Below are 27,566 nucleotides of genomic sequence, written 5' to 3' on the forward strand. Positions count from 1 at the left end.
ATTATACATTTTAATTTAGTTATTCACTTTATAATCATAAATTTCCAATATATTTATTTTATGAGCGTGTGTGTCATTCGGACACTTCAACGACATCAATACCGACTTATTGCAGGACACGATATATGCATGGCCTTGTACGTGTAACAAAGCCAATGTCGAATATTTATATAACAAAAACATCCTAAATCGATCTGGAAAGTGTAACAAGATTGTTATGTCGGATCCGCCTTATTAGGTTTGTGTGTCAGTCGAAGAGCGACCTATTTCGGCGACACTTCCTGCTGGCAATGACGATGTTCCCAAATTCTACATTTCTCTACAACAACTCTTTGTTTCTCATTCATTGCCGACACTTTTTTTTTATATAACATCGCGCGTTATATTATATTATATGAAGGTAAATCGAGAGATAATGTAATTTAATTATATATACATATAAAAACAGCACACAGTTTTACTTCTGATAATATTTATTTGTCCAAATGAGAACATACCACTGGACGACCAATTAGCAAATGGCTGCAAAGCAGCAACGAACGATGTCCACCTAAACTACAGACATCAATAGGAGAGATATACGAAGTTAAAACACATCTACGTGTTTATGATACAAATGCAAAGAGGATAAAGGGAGAAAAACAAAAAAAGATTCTTCTGTGGGAGCCTCTGAGTATTGGCTGATTGTAGATGGGGGATGGAGAATCGAATCGATAATCTTTATTTGCCAACTTTCTTGAAAAGAAATTAGAAAAAAACAAAGCATTATCTGTTGAAAGTTTTACTTTTATATAATAATTACTATATATTTTTTTTATTTCAATGAAAAATTTGTTCTAATTTTGATTGTAGGACGCCGAGTTAAATAATTTTTCGGTGGGATGCATCCACGTCCTACTTTCAATCGGCGACTCCAGATGGCGACACCTACGATTTCGTTCTAATTGACATTACACTGTGCAAACCATCCCGCACTGCAGGTTACAGTCGTGTCGTTTTGTATTCCGGTGATTTAAAACGCTATGCCCTTTGCCTTTTACATTCGCCTTTTGACTGGAATGATTATAACGGAATGATAATGTTTCTGTTGTGTAAAGATCTGAAAAAGGGGTGTACTAAGTTGGAAAAAAGAGAAATAAATTCCGCTTCTTACACGGAAATATATATATATATAAACAATAAATAAATTATAAAAGTTCTGTACATTTTTTTTGTTTTTGCGATTACGACCGCGCTTGCGTATCCTGTTTGACCTCTTCTGATGCCATATTGTACGTGCCATCCCCCTCGTTCCCGCTTTCCGATTCGTTTCTCGATCTCATTATCTGTAGAGAATTAGGGGAAAGAGGCTCTTCTGTTTCTCCCATCAGATCGGTCATGGGATAATCGAACCCATTGCTCTTATCTAAATCCATCCCGTCCTTCACTATGTTAGGACGACAAGATGTGGTTTTCCAATGTGTCCTCAATCCAGAAGCGCTGATGTACTTTTTGTTGCATGTCTGGCAGGTGTAAGGTCTCTCGTTCGTGTGCAATCTTTTGTGCAGTTTTAGATGCACAAATTGTGTGAATTTAGCTGGGCATAAGTCGCAGGCGTACGGTTTTTGTCCACTGTGCAGCCTGAGATGAGTCTTGAGATTGCTCGTGCTGCTGAAACGTTTGTGGCATATTTCACACTGATGAGGCTTCTCTCCCGTGTGTACCAAATGATGCTTCTGTAGATGAGCCAGTTGGGTGAAACTCTTTCCACAAATGGAACATTTGAATGGTCGTTCCCCCGAGTGAGTACGCAGGTGTACTTTTAAATTTGAAAGTTGTCCGAAGGTTTTCAGGCAGACGTTGCATTCGTAGTGCATTTTACCATCTTTCTTTTTGAGCGGATAGGGAAGAGATCTGTAACCTCTAGAGTTGGTTGAAGAGGAATGAGGCGAGTAACCGTTCGACATCTCTTCGGAGGGTGGAGGATGATGGCCATTAAATGGGCTCTTGTTTTCCATTTGGTTCGTTAATCTGGGAACCATGGCCATCTGATGAGGTGGATAATCCGGCATGCTTGGATAATTGGCGGCTGGGCGTGTTGGTAGTGGTGAATGTACTCCTTCTGGAAGAGCATACGCGTACATGTTGAAATGAGCGGATGAGAACATGGGTGAAATTCCGTTAACGTATAAATAAGCACCGGGAGGATTGGGAATGTAAGAGGATTGAGGGCTGGTCGCCGTAGATACGGGATGTTGATGTTTATCCGTCGAATCCGGACTGTGCATTTCTGGACTGTTACCTGCAGAAGTTACATAACGGTAGCTCTTTTTGTGAGGATATATGATGCTCGTATCCGCAGAATTAATCGAGTCGGGCTTGGGCATAGATTCGCTGGATATTATAACTCTTACTGATTCTCTGACGGATTGCTCCCTAGAGTCGGGCGATGTTCCGCCTTCCATACTTGGATAACGCTGCAACAACAAGTTCTCCAAGATGCCTGTAGACGAAGGTTTAGGGCTCGTCCTTTGACTGTCATAAAGGGGATATTCGGGGTTTTCGGTAGATTCAGGAAACTTCGGACTGCTTCCATATTTAGGACTATCAGGCTCGGGCACGGAATAAGTCTTTTCTTTTTTATCTTCCCAACTATCCTTTTCTGGAGAACTTTTGCTTCTGTAATGGTAAGCTTTCATCATCTTGATCTTAACTTTTCGAAATTCATTTTTGGAATGATCTTCTTCGGGTGGTTCTTCTTTCTCGGGCTCCTTTGGTTTATTTTTCACGCTGAAATCTAAAACGTAATTGTTATCCATATCACTGTCGCTGCTGTCTTCAGGAGGAGTCAGGATATCTTCTTGGCATCCATTGCTATGATATCCCTCATCGCTCTTAGTGCTGCCTTCGGTTGGTGTTCTCTGCTGCAATCTTCCATCGTAAGGAGGGCTCGGTTCCGGCTGAGACTGCTGCCCTGGAAAACAAATATGTTATGAGTAACATGCGAGAAGCCAGCTGTTATCCGATACCTGTACAGTTTATTTAACGACGACTGCTTGTCTGCATCCGACTAATAACAACAATTAACAGATGATAACATTAAAGAAATCTAACGTTTTCAAGCGGTGGAATGTGCGAAATAATTTCAATCTTTTAACTATTATTAACTCCTATAGAATTTGTAGTTAGTGCGTATTTTATTTTTAAAGCTTCTTTTAATTAATTTTATATATTTTAAAATAATACTGAAAAATCGCCATCAAAATATAAATTTGCTTTCTAAATATCGTACGTTTACTGAACACGAGGATAAAACGAAAGTGAAAGTAAAATCGAGTGGTATTTTTTTCCTGCTTAAGCAAATTTATAATTTCACTTTTGCTTAGTGATTATAACGCGCAGCGATAGCATTTTAATCAATCTACTCACGCGATAATTTAAAAAAAAAAATAGTCTAGATACTTACTTATCCTTTGCAGCATCAATTCCCCAGTCAAAGGATAATTGAGCCTTTCTGCAAATTCTCGGCAATACCAGACCAAAAGTTCCTGATTTGGCAGTATGGGCCTGACGGTATAAAAGTAGATTTGCTGATCCACCTGACATGCTACTAGATTTTGTTTCTCGCTGGAGTAAGCTGGATTGACATATCTCATCCAATTGGCCTTGGTGACATCAAACCCATCGATGTAGTAGTACTTGTCTGGCGTTTTGTACACCTGCGAATGCATAGATTGTAAAAAATCTGTTAAACCGTCAGTCATGGCGTGCTATACGTTTCGGTAATGGCATCGGTTTGCCAGCTGCTACTATCGCAACAAACGGAGACTCAGTTAGTAAGTCTCGCTGTTCGCCCGTAATCTGGAGGGGGCGGAGTTGAGATTAATAAATTCCGTCTCTAGATAAATCCGGTTATAGTGCAGATGTTTACGCATTTATTTTGATGACGCTAGCTTCTGTTTCGTATAGAGTAAATAATATTTAACCCAAACACATTCCCTTTTTGTTCGGTTCTGTTATGAATAAACATCCCGCATATTACAGGAAGTGTACTTACCCTCCAGAAATATTTTCTGTTGGAATTTGCTGGAACCTTATCTGCTTCATACGTTTCCCCTGTAAGAGGACCAAACCTGGTACCTCTCGGAATGTAATCGGTACTCCAAACACCCAGCACCTAAAAATATAAAATAAAATCGATTAGATCCGGATAATACTGTAAAAAACCGATAAATCACGAGAGAAACAGTCCGTCAAGGAAAAGTCTACAGTAAAATGGATATCCGGACCTACTCCAGCTTAAGATCATGATGGCCCTTCCTAGGAAAAATACTAATAATTCGAGGAGCACATTTTTCAACAGATTACTGAGAAAGCTTCTCAACTATCGACTATTTAACAAATACAGTATTCGGTATCACATCATATCCGTTACGAATTTGCTATTGATTTTGTGCAGATAATTAGCTACATCAGGATTTCCGGAGTTGCCGCTTACAATTTCTTTCAAATTCGAGTTTTTATTCATCACTTCTAAGCCATCACAGCTCTCAAGTGTTATGGCCCTCCTAACAGATGAGCCATACAAGTTGAGGCAGTCCGAAGAAACGGTATCATTTCAGCGAGGCGTTACGTCCCATCAGGTAAACAAGAAGATAAAGCAACATACGTGTGCGTGTATATATATATGTATATATATAAGTATCGATATTATTGGAAAGATTACGCAAAGCAACCTTGATAGCAATACACGTGTAAAGAGAAAGTTGAATGTTCTACACAAACTTGCACACTATTGACCCGAACTGTGCAGATAACCAATGTTGACTTAGCCTTGAAAAATTATCGGGCCACTTGCAGATAACTATGTCACTGACTCTGCTTCTTATCGGCTCTGTTTAGAGTTCACTTATAAGTTAGAGGTGCTGATAACTCGAGCTTCGCAGGAAAAAAAAGGGTATAGAATGCACACGCAAACTTAATTTCAAATCTGATGATAAAACACGAGCAATCGACACTTCCGTGTTTGAAATCTTCGTGAAATATATATAAATGTGCATTGATGCAACTCAACAAAACTTGTTCCCTGAGCTGCATGATTATACGTTAGTCTAGATTCGATCTTTGGCTTTCTTACGTCACAGTTAATTCTTTGACGAAAGCAACGAGTAACGGGCGTAGATTAATGACGTAAGTTATCGCAAATAGTTAAGACATAACGGACAACTTAACGGTACTCCCTACAGAGTTCAGACCTTGATACGGCTTAGTGCTGGCAATTGAAACATTGTATATACACAAGACTTTATCTAAGATAAGGTGACATTGAATAAAGATGGCGTCGCCTTGAACCTGATTCGCACCTTTTCCACTCGAGGGAGCCACCGCATTGATAGACGAGACCTTGGGTGTAGAGTGGAAAATGATAAAAAATACTTAATTTTTTCATAAAATTAATTAAAGTTTTGATTTTTTTCTAAACCCGTATTAAAATGGAACGACAATAACACAGTGTTGGTAACAGGAAAATTGAGAAATGAAATACTTACATCGCTTAGAGTTTGTGAGGGTTTGAGGACCAAGTTTCGAGGCAAACTACTTTCTGCTCTGTTGGTTGTACCCTCTTCACTAGGCTGATCGGGAACCAAGTACACTGCCAACTGCTGAAAGGCATCCTCCCTAATATTGGTGATGTCCCATTCTCCATCTTCCATCCTATGTACCTAGAACAGAGCAAAAAAAAGGTTTGGAGTGTAAACTGCTCCACAAAGTGAAAGAAATTCATCTGAAGTCGGTCCAGATTCAATACAAGATTACTTAACATCGGCTATTATATTTAAAATAGAGGTTTTAACGTTTTAACGCTCGATTCAACAGAAAATGAGTAGATATATTAATGTATTTTATTTTTCAAGGAGCAGTTTTAATTGCACGTTAAATTAATGTATAAATACCAATAATTATAACAAGGTTTTATACCGAAAATAATGAAAATTTCTGTAAAAATACGGCATGTTAGATCAGTTTAAGGGGTCACTAAGTGTCAAAGATCAGTTTTTCCCTCGTCTAAATCGTTTTTATTATAAGAAATAGCCAAAAATTAATGCCAAAATATTAAAATTCCTAGCCTTTGTTCAAGTATTGCATTAACTAAATGCAACTTTAATCTCTACTGTGCCACAAACAATATTTTTGCTGTGTGCTTCTTGTCTGCTTACCACGGCAAAGAATTGCAGAAATCTAATAAAAGAACTCGAATAATTGCATAAATTTTCGAAAATTTACCTCATTGGGTGAAGGAAATCTCATGACATTCCTCGGCTGAGTAGAACACGAAACACAATGCAGACACATCGAGCACAGTTTTAAAAGTAGCAATCGGTGTGCCAGATCACTCTCTCTTATCTGCCGGAGAAACTAATCGTCATGAGATTACACTCCACCCTTAGCGAAAAAAAATAACTAAAAAAAAAAAGAATAAAAGAAAATTTAAACGGAAAGCGCGCCGCTACTACACTGCACACGTCACCTCCAATAATCGAGCCTTTGAAAGTCACGTGTAGGACGTCACTTCCGTTATTTCCTCATGGAAATACTCTCGGTAATTTTTGGATTTTGTCCTCTAAATCCCGTTACGAATCTAAGTTTCTTGTCATTAAAATGGCAGCAGGCGAGGATTAATGATTTAGAGGTGTGGAAAGAAACATAGTGGAGTAGTGAAGGGTTGAAACGTTACCTCCCTTATACCTTTCCAGTGGCCGTGCGGCCCTGCTACTCACCTTTGGTAAGGTCACCAGTCGAACACATCCATCATGTATTGGCCTAAAGGGGGCCAATCGGACTGCGAGTTACGACAACTCCACCCTGTTTTGTCGACGTTACAATAGAATCTGTAAGAAGAGAATTGAAAAGCAGTGAGGCCAAATCGATATATTTTCAAATAATTGTTCTTGTGTTAATATTAGAGGGGATCGTAGAAGCCAATCATTAATTCTGATACCAAACTGGTATCATTATCGTGCTAAGGATACAAAGTATAGACCTACGAAGGTCGCAATGTGAATGGACGATACCGGCTATTCATTTTATCGAAGGAAGAAAGGAGATAGCCTTAGCAACATGGTGGAAACTGTAGTTTAAATTAATCATAAAATTTCTTCATTTTAAAAAGAAAACAATTTCAAAGATGATTTTTCTTTTATTTCCTCCGGATAAACCAATTTTCCTTCCTTTCCAGCCATCCACTTTTTACATGTATTTAAGCTCAAAAAAAGCTTATATTAATATAGAAATTGTTCCCGAGATTTTAATGGGAATTTTGATACGCGATACATATCGAAATTCCCATTAAAATCTCGATTTATGGTCAAATTCACCTGTGAAATTCGCCATCGATAGTCTTTAAGATGCACGACGTTCGTCCAAATAAGATTTATTATAATTTATATATATAAAACCCTCTTTTTTCCTCGACTTTTTCGAACAAATTAGTAAGAAAAATCAAAAATTTTAATTAAATTTCGATGATAATTTAAGAACGATTTCGAAACCCATGCGATGAATCGTCACCTTTCTTCATTTTCCAGATAAGATTTTATTATTAATAATAACTCGTTGCAAAAGTCACCCCCTTTTCTCATTAATTCTATTGAGAAATTCAATTATCCGTAATCCAGTTACTCAATTATCACTCAATTACTCATAAACAGTGGCGATTATTCCATAAAACATAACTACGGATGATCGAAAGTGTCGTTTTTATGGGAAAAGAACGGAATTCTTCATCGACTTTTCTGATTTTAAATCTCTTTAAATAGCTCTTAACTAATTAAATTCGACGAAATGCGTAAGATAAATCCTAACATTTATGGTCTACAATCAGCATCCGAGTTTAAATTCATTTTCCAAGTAAATTGGTCGCATCTCGCCGCGATTCCTCTTCATTCTTAATCGAATTAGCGAAGGATTTAAAAGGATTTAATAATTAAATGGATACATTTCCTTAATCTCACTTATCCCGGTTAATCGAAAGTCGAAAATTTAAATCGTTTACGGCTTAAAAATTAGATTGAAAGTGGCGAACGAATCCGACAATGTGAAGAAAGTCGAATGGCATATTGTATATCGTCCTTGAATATTCCTTCTTCCCAAGCCGATAAGCCAAGCGTGAAACTTGGAATAGATTAAACTCGTTTCCTATGTAATGACTGCAAAATTTATAATTATCTGTTTACATCTTTAACGTCCAGAAAGACCAAAACGGAGCCAAATTGAGCCTTGGGCTAACTACCTGTCGCCATCGGAGGATGCGAAACTTATTTTTTAAACAGTTTTTTTAAGCATTCTCGTGACATCTTATCAAAATAACTTTCATCTGCCGTTTAGCCAATAGAGTCTCGTTTAAGATAAAGACCTCATACACTTATTTACACTGGGAATTTTTAATTAAAAAGAGAAAAAGATGAAGTGATGCGACTCGTTAACCTACGTCGTCGGTAATAAAATGTCTCGTAGTAAATAAACTTTCCCTTTTATTATTTCGAAATAAAATATAAAAATATCGATAAAGAAGAGAGGGGGAAAAAAAAGGAAATTGTGATATTGTTAAGCACCTCGATAACTACATAAGCATAGAGATAAGGAAGATAAAATAATATTTTCTCTTCCAAATGTTACATAAAGACTGTAATGGCATGGACGAGAAACATTGTTCACTGTTACAGTCAAACCTGTGAACGACGGCCACCGATGGGAAAATGAAAAAAATGACCGTTGTTAACAGGTTATTTTGTACGTTGCCGAAACATGGCTGCAGTTTAGAGCCACGTCCTCGTCTCGCGGACCCCTAAAAACCCTCCACACTAAGATGGACCTCGTACTGTACCATTGAGAAAAGCGAGTTTAGAGTGGCCGTCATTAAAGGTTTAAAGCGAAAAAGATTGAAATTATTTACTTAATTCTCCTTCTAGGTCTGTTTTTCTAGGATAATTCCTGTATTAATTTAAATTAAAAGTATTTTTCCACGTTTCTGAGACTTAAACTTGAAGCGCATCTTAAATTCGTGTGACTTCTTCAATTAGTGGTATCTTCTGCTAATTAGGCTGTGGTTGACTTTAAACACGTTTTCATTATTTAATAAATGCTTTTAAAATAATAATTATCGTCCAATTTTTTCCTGAAAATCCATTTTTAAAAGGGAGTCGCGTCTTAAATTCGAAATAATAAGGCATTATCTACTCCTAAATTAGAACGCTCGCAGACGGATAATCGGAAGTGAAAGATAATAAAATATCTCAAAAATAGGTATTGCTAGTGTTAAAAAAAATATATAATTCTTTCTTCTTTTTATGTAGGAGATATTTCAAACGATACGAATCAAGTTTAGGCATTTATCACAAGCGTAAACACTTTTAACCTTGGGGCTATGCATGCTTTCGTTCCATCTGTACGCGGAAGATGCTTATTTTGTTAGTAATTTTTTTACATTCTAACTGTAAAATATTGTTTATTTCTTAAATATTGTGCGAAAGAAACCGAAAATAAGCAAAGAATAAATATACTTACAGAAAAATTGAAGCATAAAAGTCTTTGAAGGATCACCAACCATTACAGACTCTATAATTAATTCGCGAATTTAAGGGGGGTGTAAAGGTTTTTTAAGGTAAAAATTAACTTAAAAACTACTATTTTTTTTCCTCTTTAAACACTCATTGTTTAATTTCTGTTATCTTCCTACATTAGGAAATTCTTTAAAAAATATACTTCGTTTGCTAGACCACAATTACGCCCATTACCAGCAGGAATGACCCTAATAGGGTCAGGTAGCACGAGCGAGGAATAGGGAACGTCGTACTATCTGTATTATCTTTAATAAATTTTATAGCCCGGGCCGGATTCGAATTCGAATTCCTAATGATGGAGTATGATAGCCTATATAAAAATATACGTAAAAAATTAACTTTAAATGATTTTAATTGAAACGATAGCCTGAAATTACCTTCTCCGGTCTGCTATAAAGCAAACTACCTCAGGATTGGATTAGAATGATGGGATAAGTCAACCCAACACAAGGGCAATCTGCCAAAGTGGGCGCTTGCCGGGTTGACTTTCTAAGGGTAAATGGCCCCTATTTAGGTGTTAGACACGTGAATGAAATCCGGAAAGACCTTTGGGGAAGCGAGAACCCGCGACTAACTAGGCTCTACCTGTGTTCAATCGGCCACTAAATACGTTAGATAAATATTTTGATACTTTTGCCGTAATTGAACCAGTAGATCAGTTTTGCATAATGATATCCTTATGTATATCTTATACAGCACCTTGTATAGGTCCTGTAAGGCAGTGTACCTCATATTTGTATGATTGTATCATTTCTACAGCTGATACACTTATAGAAGCCTGAAGATCCTTCATTAAATAACATATTTTATTTTTCGTTCTCATATATTTTATAAAAAATGGTAAATTGTTTATTGTATTTTAACCTAGAAACACAATTGATGATCATAACTAAATTCATTTCTATCACGAATTGTTATCGGATTTTGAATGCAGGTTACGATTTTCGTATCGTGTTACTTAGTTTTTATTCTATAAAATTAAAACAACGCCAGATTGATATAAATAAACATAGATAAAGGCCTTAAAATTTAGTCTTTTACATGAAAAATTTGATAAGAAAGTGATATAAATCACAGCTTCTTACGATAAGTAACAGTAAAGCTTCAAATGAGGAGTTATAAGTAGTGTCATTTGGCCCTAATCCCTATGTAGAAGGAGGCAAAGTTTAGTCTTTTATGTAAAGAATCTTCTGTTAAAGTAATATAAACGAAATTTTCTATTGATAATTGGTAAACAAATCTATTTTTATGACTTTCAGAGAGGGGTGGAACACGCCTTTGCGATTATCTCGCTTCACTCGCCTCATGAATACGAAGGACTAACATCAGATGATACCGAAGTTCTTATCTTTTGATTTAATTAAATAAATGTACACGAATATTATTAATTATTTATTTAACAGTTCTCAATCTTCTAAACTCTTCACTTTTCATTCGTTCATTAAAGACTCGCACTTACATTGGAGTCGATTAATCCGATTTTCTTATGGGCAATGGCTTCAATTTTAAGGAAAATTCGGCGTAATTTAAAGTCAAAATAACTCACTAATTTTCCAAAAATTGCCCTCGACGTTCGTTCTAAGCATATAAATGAACAATTTGAAGTTAGCATCACGCTCCTCTGGCCCTCTCGGATATTAAAGAAGAAAAAAATCGCATAACTCTCTCCAGAAAGAATACATTAACGCAACCTTTTTTTACATATTTCCCAACAAAGAAGCCGAGGCAAAATATATTATTTTATAATTTTTCAGCTTCTCTTTCTAAACCAATTTACAAGAGAAGGAAGGGGAAGAAGAGAAAGGGCAAGTTAGTGCGAGAGAGAAAGAGTAAAAAAGTAAAAAAATGAAGGGAAAGATCTCGGGAAAGTACGCAATATTTAATTTTCTAACATTTTTTTTCTTTCTTTCTTCTTCTTCTTTTTTATGTCGGACGGAAAAAGTGTTTTTCTTGTAGCAGCGCACGAGGGGTGGAGGACAGGCAATTGAGATGTGCAAAGAAAGCTCGGGGCTAGAGTCAACACGTGGCACACAGAATCGACACCTTAATCGAATGCTGACGTGAGTGACTCGGCTTGATTACTTAAGACAATATTTACCCATCGTTTTGCTTCACGCTCCAGCAACTCTTTTGGTGTTCGTTGGGCGCGCGCGCGCTTGTGTGTGTGTGTGTGTGCAGCATCACCTCTTGTGCCAATACGAGCGAAAGGTTATTGCGATCGACGAGCCAATAAAAGAAACCAATGAAAGAACTGGTTTTTGATTGAGGAACGACGGAATTTATTTTTCTTCCAAAATGGAACGATAATAAAGTGACGATAATTGAGTTTTGTTTGTTTATTTGGAATGCTCCAGCTTCTTTGACGCCATCAAATAAATACATTCTCTCACCCCCTTTCCGTACTTCAATTACTCGTTTTGGAAAATATTGTCCTTTCATCTGTGTAAAGCTTTTGAAGTCCCGCTTCCACTTCTAAGCCCGTTCTTTTGACTTTTTCTTCTTCTGCAACAGCACCTCTCTCTTCGGCTCCTCTTGCAATCTACAGCCAAGCAAATTCGTTAATCATTCGGCGCATCTATAGAGCTAACTATAAACAACCCCCTAAAAAAACACACACACACACAACTCAAGCGGGTCCCCCCTCTCTGCTTAAACTATTGAACTTCGGGGATGTAACAATTCCCATTATCTAAATTGAATCGAGCAAAAACAAAGTAGGTCATAAATGACCCCGGGGCAATTCACCCGTCGTAACAGGAAAGGGTCGAGAGGGTTGATAAAATTGATTCGTTAATCGCTTTTGTAAATTGCGACGTGTCAGAATACCTCTTAATTACGTTAGGAACGAAACAGAGAGGGATAATAATCGAGTGACGGGCGCTAAATTCGTTAAATCGAGTGAAGGAAAGTTGTATAATTATATTAATATAACGAGGAAATCTTTTCTTCTTCCATGTCGCATCTTTTATTTTAAAAGGTTACTTATTACCAATGGAATACGTAATTTAAATAACCTTGATTTTCCGATTTCCGTTCTTCGCCTTTCTCGCATGAGAGCTTCTCTGATTATGTTCCACTTTTATCTCTTTGATCAAATTACTCATCTTTTTTTTTTTTTGTTTTAAAGCCCGAGAGCGGTGAAAGATGAAAAGTTTTTAAGTTATAATTACATTTTTAAAGCAATTTAGCCCATAAAACTCTTCGAGACAGTCGGGAATCCACGAGAATTTATGCATTATCCCTCTAATTTTAGACCGGTTTTTTTAAATTAAATAAATAAAATTATAACTAAATATGTTTTCTTTTCATGTACTGAACTTTTGAGGAAAGACAATTTGAAGAATTTTTTCAGAAAGGACATTTTGAGGAAGAACCCTGTCAGGAAGAACAAATTCTGAGAAAGAAAGGATAATTTTATTATTTTTGTTTTAAAATATAAACAATTGAAGATACGTTATCTAAAAATATTTACAACTTTAACTAAGAAGAAATCGAAAGAGAGAAACGTAAACAAGTAAAGATTTATTATATTTCCTAATATGAATTTTAAAGAAATCCCGGTAAAACTCTCCTTGTACTACTTCTTAAACACCTGCTTTTTTTAAATATTTAATGTATATTACTTTCCATATGTAAAGTTTTCTTCCATACTCGATTAAGATATGTAAATATTTAACTGTTTAACATAACTATGCGCTGTAACACCGAACGGAAATTATCCAAATTTTCATCAAGGTGATGAGAAGATTCGTATGGAGAACGGATTATAGAGGCCTAGACAAATTAATAAGACCGAAACCATTCTCAGATACACGTAAGTCGGTCATTAAAATGAAAAAATTTCCCAAGGAATCGCCTGGACATGTTTATACTTTTAATGGCTTCACCAGCCTCTAAATTACAAAAAAAAACTGTGTCCCGATTCACAAAAATCTTCGTCGCCCTAAGGGCCAAATTCCGACATTTTTCTTTTTTTAATATTTTCTTTATAACTTAGAAATTCTTCTTTTTGGGATTACATTCGACCGAAATAACCTACTGACCCGGTCATGGGAGAGTGGGCCTAATTAACAATTCTGTCTGCCTACTCCGCTCTGAGCTACGAGATGTGGAACGAGCCCTATTGAGTACACCAATCGTCACGAAAGACGTCACTTCCTGTCGAACGGTGACTTCCGACTTGACGAAGTATCCACGTGATCGAATATTGGGGGAGAGAAAGAAAGAAAAAAATCGCATGCCATTTTCGGATATTCAAGAATTATTAGAAATTATTTACGCCTGAATCTTCAGAGCATGATGAAACTAAAAATATATACATACATTTTCTTGTAGATTGTCTATTAACTACTTCCTCGAAAAGAAAATGGCGACTTCTTGTGAATTTTGTAGCAAATTCTGTGTAATTCAATGAAGAGGCCCGAATGACCTTGCCTGTATAATTTCCAAAGAATATTATGTTGGATAATGGTCCAACTGTCCCGGTGAGGTCACGCGCCGCGGTGCTATAATCCCCCTCCTTCCTCCCTTTAAAGATTACTGTAACACCTGTACGTTTAGTTACTATATAAAGAATACACCGGAGAAGAAACAGCATTATAAATATATATTACATGCATTACGAGAAATTCTTTTCCACGATGTATACGACTTGAATGAGCAATATTTTAATGTAAACATACATTTCCAGGATCCGAGGGAAGAGAAATGGAACCTGAGCCATTCACAAATGTAAAGACCCCATCTCTCTTCCAATAATGTCCGAATAAAATAAATAAAAGCATATTTTTACAAAGAAATTTTAATTTATGACTCGTTTTCCTATCGTACTTTTTACATAAAAGACTAAACTTACGAACCAAATGAATCTGCCGACTCCTTCTATCCGGACCTGTGTATCAATTATACATTTCTACCACTTATAATCGACTTCAAATTATTAATTAAACACATTTTTCTAGTTTTTAACATTCTGAACTATTAAAAAAGACCTCTCCCAACTATCCGTCTTATGAACTGCTAACAAAATGTAACTGAAACTTAAATGTATAACAATCAGATAATCGGGTTTATCAATATTAAATCGAAGCGGTGCCGTTTAATCTTTAAACATATTATTTATCCGTTAACATCAGTTCCATTGGATGGGGAGAAGTAACGCCAATCATCTTTCTTCAAACGTAATTGTAGAGTATTATCCTCTTATAAGACGAAGACACTCTTTTACCGCTCTTCCAGAATATAACGAACGTTAATTTATCATTTAATAATTAATTAACAACGCTAAAGGTGTACTTTATACGAAAAAGTCGTTAATTTATCAGATTTTTTCCCTTAAAAAGTATGGGAAAACGAGTAAAATCTGATTCATCTTCCGACCACGTGTCACTCGCTACTTATTTAAGAGAGAAAATAAGCATGGAGAATTCGAATGAAGTAATGTCTATAAAGAGAAGATAGTCGAGCTGTCAGATCGTAAAAAGTGAAACCGGTCATCCTTGATGCCAGATGCATGTTATATTCGATAAGTTAATTACACTTACTGTGAACAGAAAGCCGGTGCTTAAGAGAAGAATCGGACACCAGACGTTGCAGCACTACTCATTTTCTACGTCCTCCCCTAACTGGCAGTTAGATGGACAATGGACTGCGGACAGGTGAAGTGTCCATAGCCTCGGGGTACCAATTTTCACTTCCTACCGTGTCAAGGACGTCAATAATGCTTCGGCTTCTAACGCTTCGCTGAGGCTAATCTGTTGAAGATTCTGTTATAATTATCGAATCTGCTAATTTGTAAACGGGTAAATTCTCCCCTATAACGGAATTTCCGTTGAATCTGGTGTAATAAAATCGTTTCCAGTTATCTTCTGACTTACAAATTGTTTTACAAGAGCTAGTTAAAGCCGCATAGATGGACAGATAAGAGTAACGATACGCTAACAGGTTTGTAACAACCTCTACAAAAAGCATTTTTATGCCGGCGAGGAATTACTTTAATAGTAAATTCTTGATACTCACGCAATTAGCTAGTTAAGTTTTTATTTGTAAATAAGAAACAAAAGGAACAGGACTTACTTCATACCGCAGCATAGAGAGAAATTCACTTAAGAACTCGGATCTTTCTGGTCACACATTGTTCTAAGTCGGACCCGTTATCTGTCAATCGGTCTGGCCATCTGTCTAGGGACTTTTTGACCAGTTTCCTCTAAGAGTTGTCCTCAGTCTGCGCCCTGCCATCTGCTACTTGTGGGGATCTGCACACCTGCTACACTCGGAAAGTGCCGGAAGCCAGCGCTGTAGACAGGTGAAAACCAGCAACAATTACTAAGACCGTTTTCTTCCAGCGTCATCACAAGAGGCGTGTAAGGCACGCCCCTTGACCCGTGACAGTATAGTGTCTATTGCTTTTCCTTCCCTTGATAAGTGCCGACAGCATCATCTTACCAACCGAATATCCGTATGAATAAAAGTAGCCCTATTGCTTCCCGAATCGAAAGGGAAAGTTTCACGCACGGTTTGATTCCATTAAAAGGAATTAACTCATTCACTTTTCCTTTCTTCGTGGAAATTAATCCACTCAATTACCATTGGCGCCACGTTTGAAACCTTACAAAGTGGAAGGTGGCCTTAAGGAGGGTGAAGTTCGAAAGCTTATAGCGCGACTATTAAACGCAGAAGAGTAAAGGTTATAGAATGTATACGAATTAATTCGTGTTGTAAAACACACTCGACTCGTTAATGGCCTCAAAAAACAATGGTTACGTCACTACTGACGGCTTCCGCCACGACCATCTGCCCGCCTGCAACAGGATCCGGAAGTTCACAAAGTTCGCACGCGTCCTCATCTTTCTCGATAGTTAAGTGGCTTAAAAGAAATCGCTAACCCGGCTACAATTTTCTACAATTTTAAACCTTATCTCAGGGCTAAATAAACTGGAGTCTTTCGATGAGGAGCGAGATCCTCTTCGACGGGCTTCAAATTAAATTATGGAGATAATCATCCATCCTTATCTAATGGGAATCGGATGAGACGAAATTAATTTCGAAACAATAGGCGATATTTACGAAAACTTAGAAAGATTAATCGCTTTGTTATTAATATTCATCGCGCGATATTTGCTGAAAAACCGGTTGCGAAGGATGAAAAATAAAATATAGTTCTCCTTGAGATAACGGCAAATTCCTCGGATGCCACCTGACACAATTATTTCCATAACCATGTTTACAAATGGCATAACTGCCTCCGAGCTCGGTTCGTCGTTAAAAATTCGACAAATTTCCGGTTATTCACCCCTGTTGGGGTGGAAAATAAGACAAGTGCCGGTTACCGATGGGATGCGATTAGCCGGTTCTTGCCCCGGAGCCACGTTTTTAAAATAGCCTCCGGCTACGAATCCTACCCGACGAAACCCGAGTTCCGCTCGGTTTGCCACCTCCCAAAAACTCTACCGAAATCGCAGGCTAGCAGCGTATTACTTTAAAGGCTCTCGCCACCGGCAATTGGGAGGCAAAAGGCTCCGACGAGCGCGACCGTTCTATGTCAGAGAACCTGGATCCGAGTCGGATCGTTCGCGGAAGTTCAAGAGTTCAAGTCACGTGACCGATCTAACGGAACCCGGCCAAGCAAACCGGTCTCAGCATCTTCAACACGCAAGGTCAATGGTGTGGGGATAGTTACTACAACCGGTCCGTTAGCTTGTCACCCAACAACTTTTCCTGAATTAAGATCGAAAGGTTCGTCCATCGGTCTTCTTTGCGAAACTGAAAGTAGTCCAAGGTTGGTGAAATGGCGAACGGTCGTTTGGTGCTTCAAGGTTGGCTCCTTGTTTTCTTCTTATTAAATATGTTCCTAAAAAGATCCATCAAGGTACTCCAGTGATTCAACAACTAGACTTTGACGTAATTTATTTCCTACTATCGTTGAGATAATAACACTTAACTCCATCCCCCGCCATTCAATTACGCTATATTCTACTGTATGCAAATCAAAAACATGCCATAAATTCATCTTATCGTTCTTCGTTCTAAACAGGTCACGTTTCAAGATGAACAGAGCGCGGTTTTCTTAGTTAAAAACCTTCAAAGATGGCTTCTACACTTATCTAAGATCCCCAATTTCGCGAAAATTAAGGTGGAAAACATGTACTTACCAATTAGTATGGGGTCCAAACGGTGAAATATTGTTAAATAATCGAAATTTCCAAGTGGAATTCGGCGAGGGTAATCTGCAAAGAAAGAATTTGATTGTCCATTATAATTCCTGGTAACGGCGATGAAGAAGAATAAAGTTTAGCGACTCGCCTGTTTAAGGTATGGTACTGGAAGTGCGACAGTTAGAGTGCGATAACATATCGAATGGAGGTAAGACAAAATCGCGAAGGAGGAAAAACTAGATCAAGGGTGTGGTCCTAGACGGGGACCCCATCGTCCCTCACTTTCCCCCATAAAAAGATGAAACCAAGGTTAACTTGAAAGAACCATCGAAGGACGACTGCCTCATACCTGAAATCCAGTTCCTTTCCACTTTCGATGTGTTTTCTTCCGCATTTGATTTATGGAAATAGATAACATGTCCGCCTCTTGCATAGCTTATACAATTTTCTTCCCCCCGGTACGGGTGTAGAATCGTGATACCTTAACCACCGAATTTATTAAATTCCGCGCGACACCTAAGATACAACACGCGACTTTCTCGCTTACTCGCTACTTGAAGCATCCCTTTGTAAAACAATATACTCATCTACACGAGTTCGACCCGTGTTTAATAAACTGTTATTTATATTATACGCAATGATATAAGTCGGGGAATTAAAGTTATGATGCAGAAAAACTGGTAAATGTTCCAAGGTTTGCGAACTCAAGGAAAACGACCTTTCTCCTTCTGCTAATGGAGCCGCATAAGATGGAGTGTAGAAGAACAATAATAAGTAGAAAGAAATCTAATATGAGGTTTAAGAATGTGTTAGTAAAAGTGACGAAGAAGAGATCTTCCGACTTGTTGACTTTGCTCCAGTTTTGTAAGGTCAAGGCATCCCCTATTGTTGTCGTAGGATAAGTGGCCTTGGACATCGATTTGTTACAAGAAACCCTTACCCCGAACTGTAAACAGGGAATTGGTTTACTAGAATCGACTATATTCTTCAGATTTCCAATAAAATTCTTTAATTTTATCAGTTAGAATTCCTGTTATCGGGAAGACATTTCAGACATTCCAACGACACTTCAAGTCAAACGAGAAGGGGAAAAAATAAGCGAGGGGTTGTTTATGAAAGCGCGCATTCTTTCGAGTCTCGAAGGATATAAACGTAACTTTTTCTTACATGTTTTGTTACGGAAGTTATATAACTGAGTTTCAAATTCGGCAAAACAACATGGCGTAAGAAAATGTAATAAAAATGGCCTTAAGTAGCCAGTTTCTTCAAGGTCGCAAACAAAAGTTTTGTAGAAATGAAGCCAAAAAAAACACCACCGGGTTAGATAAGGGTAGGAAAGTTTTCCACAAATTCTTGCATAATTAACTGCATCGAATGAATGGAATAATTAGCAAAAAATAAATAACTAAATGCAATTATCGATTATATATGTATCCATGCCGAAGGTTCAGTGCTTTTTATATAAAATAACCTCAGTTAGATGACAAATTCTACCACTTTATCTACCTTCTACCAGCAATTCGTGCTGATAAATGCTCATTACTTTCACATTTATCAGCAGTAAATTTAATATATATTATTATCAAGGACTTCTTATGATAGAATAGTTTAATTTAATAAGCAGGCATTACAATATGCAAGCATAGTCTAGTTGATGCCATTAACGATTTATCTAACCAATATATATATACACCGTAATTAATATTGAGCTAATTAAATTTCCTAGTTGAATTACGTTTTACACGCAACCAGCTTAATACTTAGCCATTAATGGTTGAAGCTTACGCATTAATGGCAGGGAATTTGACATTGGAATTTCTGTCTTAGGCATTGTTAACTCCTTATTTTTCTACGTATAAATAAGAACAATTGTAATTGTTTAGGCGATTTTAGTAGGCTCGCCCGAATTAATTCATAAAAATCAGCCTTGAGTTACGTGTAGTAACGAAGGCAGCTGCACTGCACCCGTTTAAAATTTTACACCACCCTCTTTCCGGGTGCATCGACGCTGTTCGAAAGACATTTATTCCCCTTTTAAATTACTAACTGAGCGGAATTCGTCTTTAAAAATCGCTGGCTGATACTATTTTGACTTGCTAATGTTGGTGCCAGCTTGATGGCTTTAAAGGAGAATCTCCGTTACCTCGAACGAAACAATATCTTTATTTCTTTAAAGGAACAAACGAGAAAAAAATAAAAAATAAAAAAAGTTTACGAAACAGGAAGAACTCGTTCTCTGACCATATTAAGTCTCCTCACGTCAAGTCATTCAGAAAGCCGCGGATCAGCGAGATTCGAGGCCTCCAGTTACGCAGACCGGTTTGTCCTCTTCCTGCGTAACAGTTGACTCATCGAAACTCTAGCAGAAAAAAAATAATAAATAATAATAATAACCATTCCCGTTACTCGAAGCTGAGCTTCCCCAGTTCCACTACTTGGATCAAGGTAACATCTCGGGTCAACGACCTGTTCTTCATTGTTCCTTCAAAGTTGTGCCAGGCATCCGGATATGTGCCTTATTTTCTTCGCATTAGGTCACTCCGAACCTCAAAATCTTTCCTATTATTATGAATTATCGAATAAACTAGCATTTGGAGCAAGAATACAACCGTAATTACGCTGATTAATCTCCTAAATCCAAGACGATCCACTGCGATCTACTAGCTTAAAAACCCCACCTGAAACGTATTCTAGCTTATAAATCGATGAAATTATGCACATTTTTATATGTTTTCATTTTAAATTATTTAATTTGTCTACTAAAATATTCATTATTTCACTCTAATTACGTTAAAATGTCACCTGAAAAGTGCAGCTTATCGAAATCACTCGAGGTGATTTTTACACCTTCGACAGTAATCTGAACGCCATATTCACACTAATAATACATCTAATCTAAATTTAAACCTATAATTAAGGGGTTACGTTAGCCATGCAAATATTTATATTACAAAATTATATATTTGTTTCTTTTTGTCGCTCCGAGGTCCCGTTCTTTCAGGACATCTGGATGAGCGTAGAGCGGAACCTGTCCTTGTCTCGGTCACGTGTCACGCAACGGTATGACGCATCAAGTGCACTTCTCACCCTGAAGTATCAGCTGTGATAAGTTCACAGTCGAAATGCTGCCTGTATAATCGAATACGTTCCGACAATTGATTCGGTTCCTCTCCAACCCCATTTTATCTAAGGCCTGCTACTAAAGTAACGCAAGGGTGGGGATCAAATTCTTCGCTAGATCGGCTCTAATGAGAGAAATTAATGCATTTCCTGAAGATTATTGATCCGCGGCTCATCTCTAGTTTAAAAATATTTGAAATTAGGACTAAATTCTTTGCGTTTAGAAGTGTCTTTTACGTGTTTTCCACTTCCGTACGCTCTTGAACTTGACGACAATCGTTTCGTTCCTCTTCGCTTGCTTTAAGAACTCGAAAGTTTGTCAACCATTAAACTCTAGAATCGTAAATGTTATTTGTAGCAGTAGCTGGAGTAAACGAGTCTTTTAAAAGAAAACCTTACGAGGATATCACAACAATAGCCTTTTATAAGTTATAATAGTTTATAAATCTTTTCCATCTCCTCAACTTCAGATGAATGAAATCAGTTTATTGAGCTTAAAAATGCGGAAAATGTCCCTAGAAAATGATAAAGTATCATTAAAATTAGCAAAATATACCGTGTCTTGAAGATATACGTCTCTTAAGAATTAGAGAAGATATACTTCTTACTAAACAGTCATTCTTAATTACTGTAGCAAGAATAGCGTAACAGTTCGTAAAATATTATATCCAGCTTTATAAATGCTTGCTAATTGTTTAAATTAGCACATTATCTCGTCAAATATCAAGCTAATTATAAACGATTTTATCAACGTCGATGAGAACGGCAGGAGGATTTGAAATAATCAACGTAAGTAGAAGTGATAGAGTTAAACCATACGCTATCACTTACATAGCAATTACTAGTAGTCTAATGCTTAAAAAGCAATACATCATCCCATTGTACTGTCAAATAATACAAAAATGTTGATAGGTTGTTTATTATTTTTAAAGAATATACCCTATCACCCCGCCATTCAACTGGCGAATGAGTCACCCTCAAACATTACGCCAACTCATTTCTAGTTAGAAATTAGTATACATTTATTTAATAAAACAAATTCTACGCTTTCTCAAAGCATTCAGAAGAGAGTTAAACCAACTTTCTTAACGCCCACCTTCATAAATTCGGACAGAAATGGTTAAAACCCGGTGGGATTAAAAGAAGGCACCGCCTTCGACTCGTTACAGATAATTGCCGATAGAATTAGAGATAGGTTCAATTTTCAATGAAAGCTATCAGATGACGAACATCCATTCTTCTTTCGTCACGAAGAAGCCGGATTCGAAGGGTCAGGTGGCCCTCCTGTACCGACCGTGGCCTGGCCTCCTGTCCCGTTACAAGCGGTCACGTGAGGCCAAGTAACGGTTAGACAATCTTCAGAACCTGTTCTTCATCCATCCATCCTTGTCCAACTGCCATGGTTAACCTAGCTCCTTCCTTCTCCCACATATCAGATAATAGAAGTATTTTTTTTCCTTTGTTTTCGACCTTCCTGATCCGACAATAAAGACTTCTCCAAGTTGTTTATTACCTCTGCGAAACAGGCAATGCTTTCACGTTGGAGAAGTGAAGTCGTCGTCAAAACCGGATAACAATCTGACATTTAACTGCTTGCACTCCATGAAATTTAATATTTTAATGTCTTTACCACTCGGAATACACACTTAAGACGAAAATTATTAGCATTAAACTCCATTAAAGGGTACCGGTTTGCACCCGAGTTGACGGTTGTTCGACCCAGCACACGAGTACAAACAAGCAACAGACAGCATTGTAGACTTGTTTGTTTCATGTTTTTTTGTGAAACACGGAAAACCAGAAACGGGAATTCGATTAAATTTATCAAATTCACATAATAAACAAATTAAGCTACGGATTATATGACACAGTCCAATTATCCGAATGCCATTAATTCTTTACTCAGATACTCCATTATACAATGACACCACGACAATAATTATTTTATCATAGAAACTACGCTCTATAATCGAATAAACAAGACTTTAATAGTTTATTTTGTAATTTTGCTTTAAAAATCGTTTTAAAATTCATACTAGAAGCAAATTTTAACTTTTCAGCTTCATTTGGTGATGAAAAATCGGCCTCTTTCTTAAAACTACGCGTAAAAATCAGTTAATTTTTTTAAAATTGAATATTTAAAATTTAAAAAATTACTTCGTAATTTATTGTTTTCCGTTTTTTAGCAGAGAAAAGAAACTTGACCCCATTACAGACCAGCAAAAAAACTAAACGACTCGCTTGTATTGAATGAAGCTTAAATTGTTAAGTAGTTTCTATTGTTTTTTGCGTGTTGATTTACAAAAATTAAAGAAAAATACCTTAAGCAATAGCACGATAATTAAATTTCTAAAGCAAAGTGTTTATCAAGAAAGTTATCAAGATGATGCGGTGCATTTTTTTCCTTGGGAAATTTCGAACAATCACGTTGTTTGGGGTTGAAGTTAGAAAATGCAGATTCACAGACACACACAGCTAGCCAGACGCTTCATTTTAAGATTGACTTTCCCACGTCGGAGAAAAGTTTTCGAGCAAAAACGCTTCCGTCAACAAAGGGGGTTCCCACGAAAAATCCAAAAACAACCTGTGTTGGTTATTTATAGGGAACAAACGTACAGGTAGGGTGGAGATATCGTCTCCCCTTCCACTTGTTGACGCTTTCGTTTCGTTCCCTTATCCTTTGAGTTGACCCCGGCCGGAGTGGCCAAAACGAGAGGCTGTTTACTGCCGGCTTGTTTGTGCCCACAAAGTGCACGAGTCGGGTGTTTACGGACACATCTTTCTCGTGTTTCTCCCATCCCAACAGTAGAAAGAGATGGAAGAGTGATGGAGAAACCTTCACCGGATCGAAGGAGGAAGAGTTTCCCCCTCCTCCCTTCCCAGAGAATGCTTAAAAAATGAAAATGTTACAAAAAGCAATTACGTGTATGCGTTTCTCTTTGTGCTATGGGGCTTTACAAGAAAGTTCGAATACACGTGTTCGGTGCCTTTGCCTGGCCACAGGTGGAGGCATCCAGATGTTGCACTTTAATAGCGAACGGGCCGTGTTCGACAGCCCGGAAGTTCCATTGCAGATATTACATCCGCGATATCTTCTTTCTACCTCAATAGCGAGCTGTGACAGATGTCGTCGTGTCTTTTATACCCAATTCTCCGTCGTTTCTCTCCCCTCGCGCGTATATACACTTCTCTATATACGCCCACTTCATAATTCACCCCTCGCATCATTGGAAAAGAAATTTTTTTCCCAGTTTCTCTTCGGTACTCGCCCGTTTTCCAGGGGTACTTGTAAACTCTTACAATCGAGAGGGAGAGACTACGTTGATAAGTTTCCTCCTGAACTTTGAAAGAGTTGAGGGCCCGAAATCTCACTTATTACAGAAAAAATTTCTGTATTTCTAGTCGAACAAACATGCCACTAAAATGTAATTATTTACTATTAAATTCAATCCTTTGGCTATTGGGCTATAGAGTCTATAACACGTAGCGACTGTCTTTATAAGTCATATAAATTTTTTTTAATTATGTAAATGGAACAGATGAGTCAACTAAGCTAGCGAAACATTCGAAATGGTCCAGAATCGACCTCGGTTGATCGTCCGTGTGTCTGTTCTAAAAACTATCGGAAATTAAACGCTTTTTTAAAAAACTTTATTTCTAATTAAATCTTCAATAAAACTGTTGGTAAGTAACGAATTTTCAAGCGAATAATCGTTACGTAAAAGTTAAGAGACGTGTTAAGAAACAAGAGAAAAACAGGCCTTGAAAGCTTTTCACCTGCTTTTTAAAACTGGAAAGTAAAATTTCAATTCAAACCGACTCGTGATTGTGTTTAATTAGATCTTTCTTTTTATTTATTTTTTATTTCTTTTCTTGATGTTATTTCTAGAAAAGTAGGTCATGAACGAGGCCTACATATTTAGTTTTGTCTTGCTATTTTAAGAAACTTTCGAGATTTACCGAGAGATTCTATCATCCTATCAGTTAATGCATCTCTCATTAACCCACCTTCTGGAGAATTTTCCCGAAACGTTTATAAAGTGACAAACTATTAATATATTCGATCGTAATGTGAATTCGCCTTCGACAGTTCATCCCACGACCGTAAAAAACCGCGTGATAAAGGATCAGGTTTGGGCAGAAAACGGGTGACTACACCTAGGTCTAGGTCACGGTTGTTTCCTTCTAGACACAAGATTACAGAAGAAGTTAAGTAAAACGGGGAATTAAAAATACTTCAAAGTATGAGTTAAAACGTAATCCCGCACCAGGTTGATCTTTCGCATATTTCCGCATACTTCTAGACCCGTTTTCTAGACTGCGACACCCGCAGTGGCAGTTGCTTATCAGGTATACCGGACTAGTGGTACCTGTCCTCTACGTTTATCCTCATAAGAGCGGGCTTCTTGCAATCTAACTCGGAAAAAACCAAAAAAAAAATCTTTGTTGGCCCGATCGCCTCAACCCGGAAGCTGAACTTCTCGAGCTTCCATGTACCTTTTTTATGTAGCAGGAACGGAAACAAACCAAATTTGGTCACAATTCGTAAGAAAAGCCATCTTCCTCGCTAGTCTGTCGCGTTACGCTTCGATATTCTCCGATATTTGTAACAGATCACTGATTTCTGTTCTGATCTCAAACAATTTATATTACTCAATAATGGTGGAGTCAATCGAGATTTTTGCAACTATTGTTTATTTCTTACAACTCCACAAAAAAGAAAAAAAAAGTAAATTTCACCATTCACTTTCCCTTCAGAGTTCTTTAAAGTCGCTTAGAAGTAACGAGTTCGTGAAGCTGAAATTAACTTTTCTATTGTGACAGAAGGTTAATCTAAAAGTTAACAAGCAAAAAATTGCTACTCGAAACTGGATACAGTGAAGAAAAAATACACGCTTAAGAGTTATAAACAGTTGCATAAATGCTTAGAGATTATCAGATATTTAAAGCGGACGGAAAACAATAGTTTTGCTCTTGAACTTGGCAAAGGCCGAGGACGAAGACAGCTCAACAATAGGCCACGGTCAAAGAGTTTTTGTACGAATAAACCGTCACGCTTACCCCGGTAAAGTTACTTCCTGGTCTCTACCACCGCTCGCTGCTAAGCCCCGTAACTCGCCGTTATTTCGACAATTAAGATTTACGTAACGTTCTAAGCTAGATTTTTGCTTAAAAATTATCCTCGCGCCTTTACTACCCCTTCCCCCAAATTACCTAAAAGAAATCAAAGTTTCCTACCTTTCAAACCATCTTATGTCACATAAAAAAATGTCCAAAACCGAACGATTATCCTGTCAAAACAATCCACATTAACGTCAGAAAGGAAGGGAAGGAGAGGAGTGACGTACAGTACGTGCTTTGCTAAACTCCAAATAACAGATTAGTCCGAGCAGCACATGGATAACACACACACATCGACCGATAGTTCCAAACTCGACTCGCAGCCACCATTCGACCTGCACTTTATATGAGGACCGCCCGCAGCCATACTGGAGCGGTCACGCTGGATGGGTAAGTATAGGTGACGCTCCAGCAGTCAACCAATCGGCACGCGTCTAGGCACTGGACTCAGGTGAAGCTTCTTGCTTTCTGCGGTTCTAACCGCACGTCTTCAGCAGTTCTCTTGTTAAATATCTGATTTTTGTTAAAAATTTCCACTTCATAATCGAAGCTTTCAAAAGAGCAATCCGTGCATGTCATTGCTTCTAACCAAAGGTTTGTATCATGCTGCAGGTCATACGAAACAAGAAAACAAGTGAATTTTTGAAATTCTTCATAACGTGGCTTTTCGAAAAACAGTACATCGAATGGGGGCTTCAAAAAAGGGGTTTTTTATACCATTGCAATGAGCCGAAAGGTGCTCTTAAGCGCTTAGATTATGGCGAGAAAGTAGTAGATATAATTTAAAATATTTTATTAATACTTTGCACAAGCGTGAAAATCTACCTGAAATCTTCAATCAGCAAATAACTTAACCATGACTTCACAGTTTTATTCCATTTTTAATTTTCTGTTATAATCACGCCATATTTTCGGTCACAACTTTCTGAAAAACAACCATAAAGCGGATGATGAAAAGCAGAAAAAAAATTGACTGAATCATAAACAATTTCAATTAAAATTTTCAATAAGAATTAACATTAAATAAAGAAGTTACTCGGCTTCGCCTACTGATATGATGAATGGTCTACCTGATTAGTTTAATTAAATTCAGGTCTTGGACTCTTGACAGTGCCCTTGAGTCTTGCAATGAAATCCGGTTTAAAATCTGATTTAGGATTTTTGCTTTTCCTTTTTTTTTCGAGAAAAAGTAGTGCACCTTTTTAATTTATGCAATGCTTAACCGCTTGAGTTACGATCCTGTTGTGTTCCATGGCAATTTTAAAGGGAGTGCCCGATATTATTGACTCCATCGTCACAAAACTATTTTTAGTAGTGTAATCAAAACGGTGTTGCCTTTTCATATAGTCTTCTGGCTTCCTGTTAGTTTAACGGGCTGTTATCGAACCCAAAACATTAGAACTACCAGGAAACGGTGGTATGACCTAGAGAACTTGACCCCGGAAACGTTAGTGCCCCACTAGACTATCGTTTCCGCTACTTTCTCCTTTGTTGAAAGTAGACGATATAAAATCGGGAGGATTATATTACCACCAAAATCTATGCAAAAAATAGCCCTCACTCGTCACGTGGT

The 27,566-nt window shown here is 37.4% G+C and overlaps 1 protein-coding gene across 3 annotated transcripts; it reads right to left on the reverse strand.

Moving 5' to 3' along the window:
- Nucleotides 1-455: 455 nt before the first annotated feature.
- Nucleotides 456-26,363, reverse strand: LOC136969956 (PR domain zinc finger protein 1-like). 3 transcript variants are annotated; one of them, XM_067264303.1, is made up of 7 exons: nucleotides 26,111-26,363; nucleotides 17,750-17,824; nucleotides 6,759-6,869; nucleotides 5,529-5,702; nucleotides 4,037-4,156; nucleotides 3,446-3,698; nucleotides 456-2,953 (listed from the first exon to the last, which is right to left on the reverse strand). In XM_067264303.1, exons 4-7 carry the CDS (start codon nucleotides 5,691-5,693, stop codon nucleotides 1,224-1,226), a joined length of 2,268 nt encoding a protein of 755 aa, XP_067120404.1. In that variant the 5' UTR covers nucleotides 5,694-5,702; nucleotides 6,759-6,869; nucleotides 17,750-17,824; nucleotides 26,111-26,363; the 3' UTR covers nucleotides 456-1,223. The 3 variants fall into 3 exon arrangements, with proteins under 3 accessions (XP_067120404.1, XP_067120403.1, XP_067120405.1); XM_067264302.1 differs by lacking the exons at nucleotides 6,759-6,869; nucleotides 17,750-17,824; nucleotides 26,111-26,363 and adding an exon at nucleotides 6,265-6,451; XM_067264304.1 differs by lacking the exons at nucleotides 5,529-5,702; nucleotides 6,759-6,869; nucleotides 17,750-17,824; nucleotides 26,111-26,363 and adding an exon at nucleotides 4,273-4,479.
- Nucleotides 26,364-27,566: the final 1,203 nt, after the last annotated feature.

This window comes from Centruroides vittatus, unplaced genomic scaffold (assembly GCF_030686945.1).
Source record: "Centruroides vittatus isolate TY-2023 unplaced genomic scaffold, ASM3068694v2 contig_1832, whole genome shotgun sequence".
NCBI classification, from domain to species: Eukaryota; Metazoa; Arthropoda; class Arachnida; order Scorpiones; family Buthidae; genus Centruroides; species Centruroides vittatus.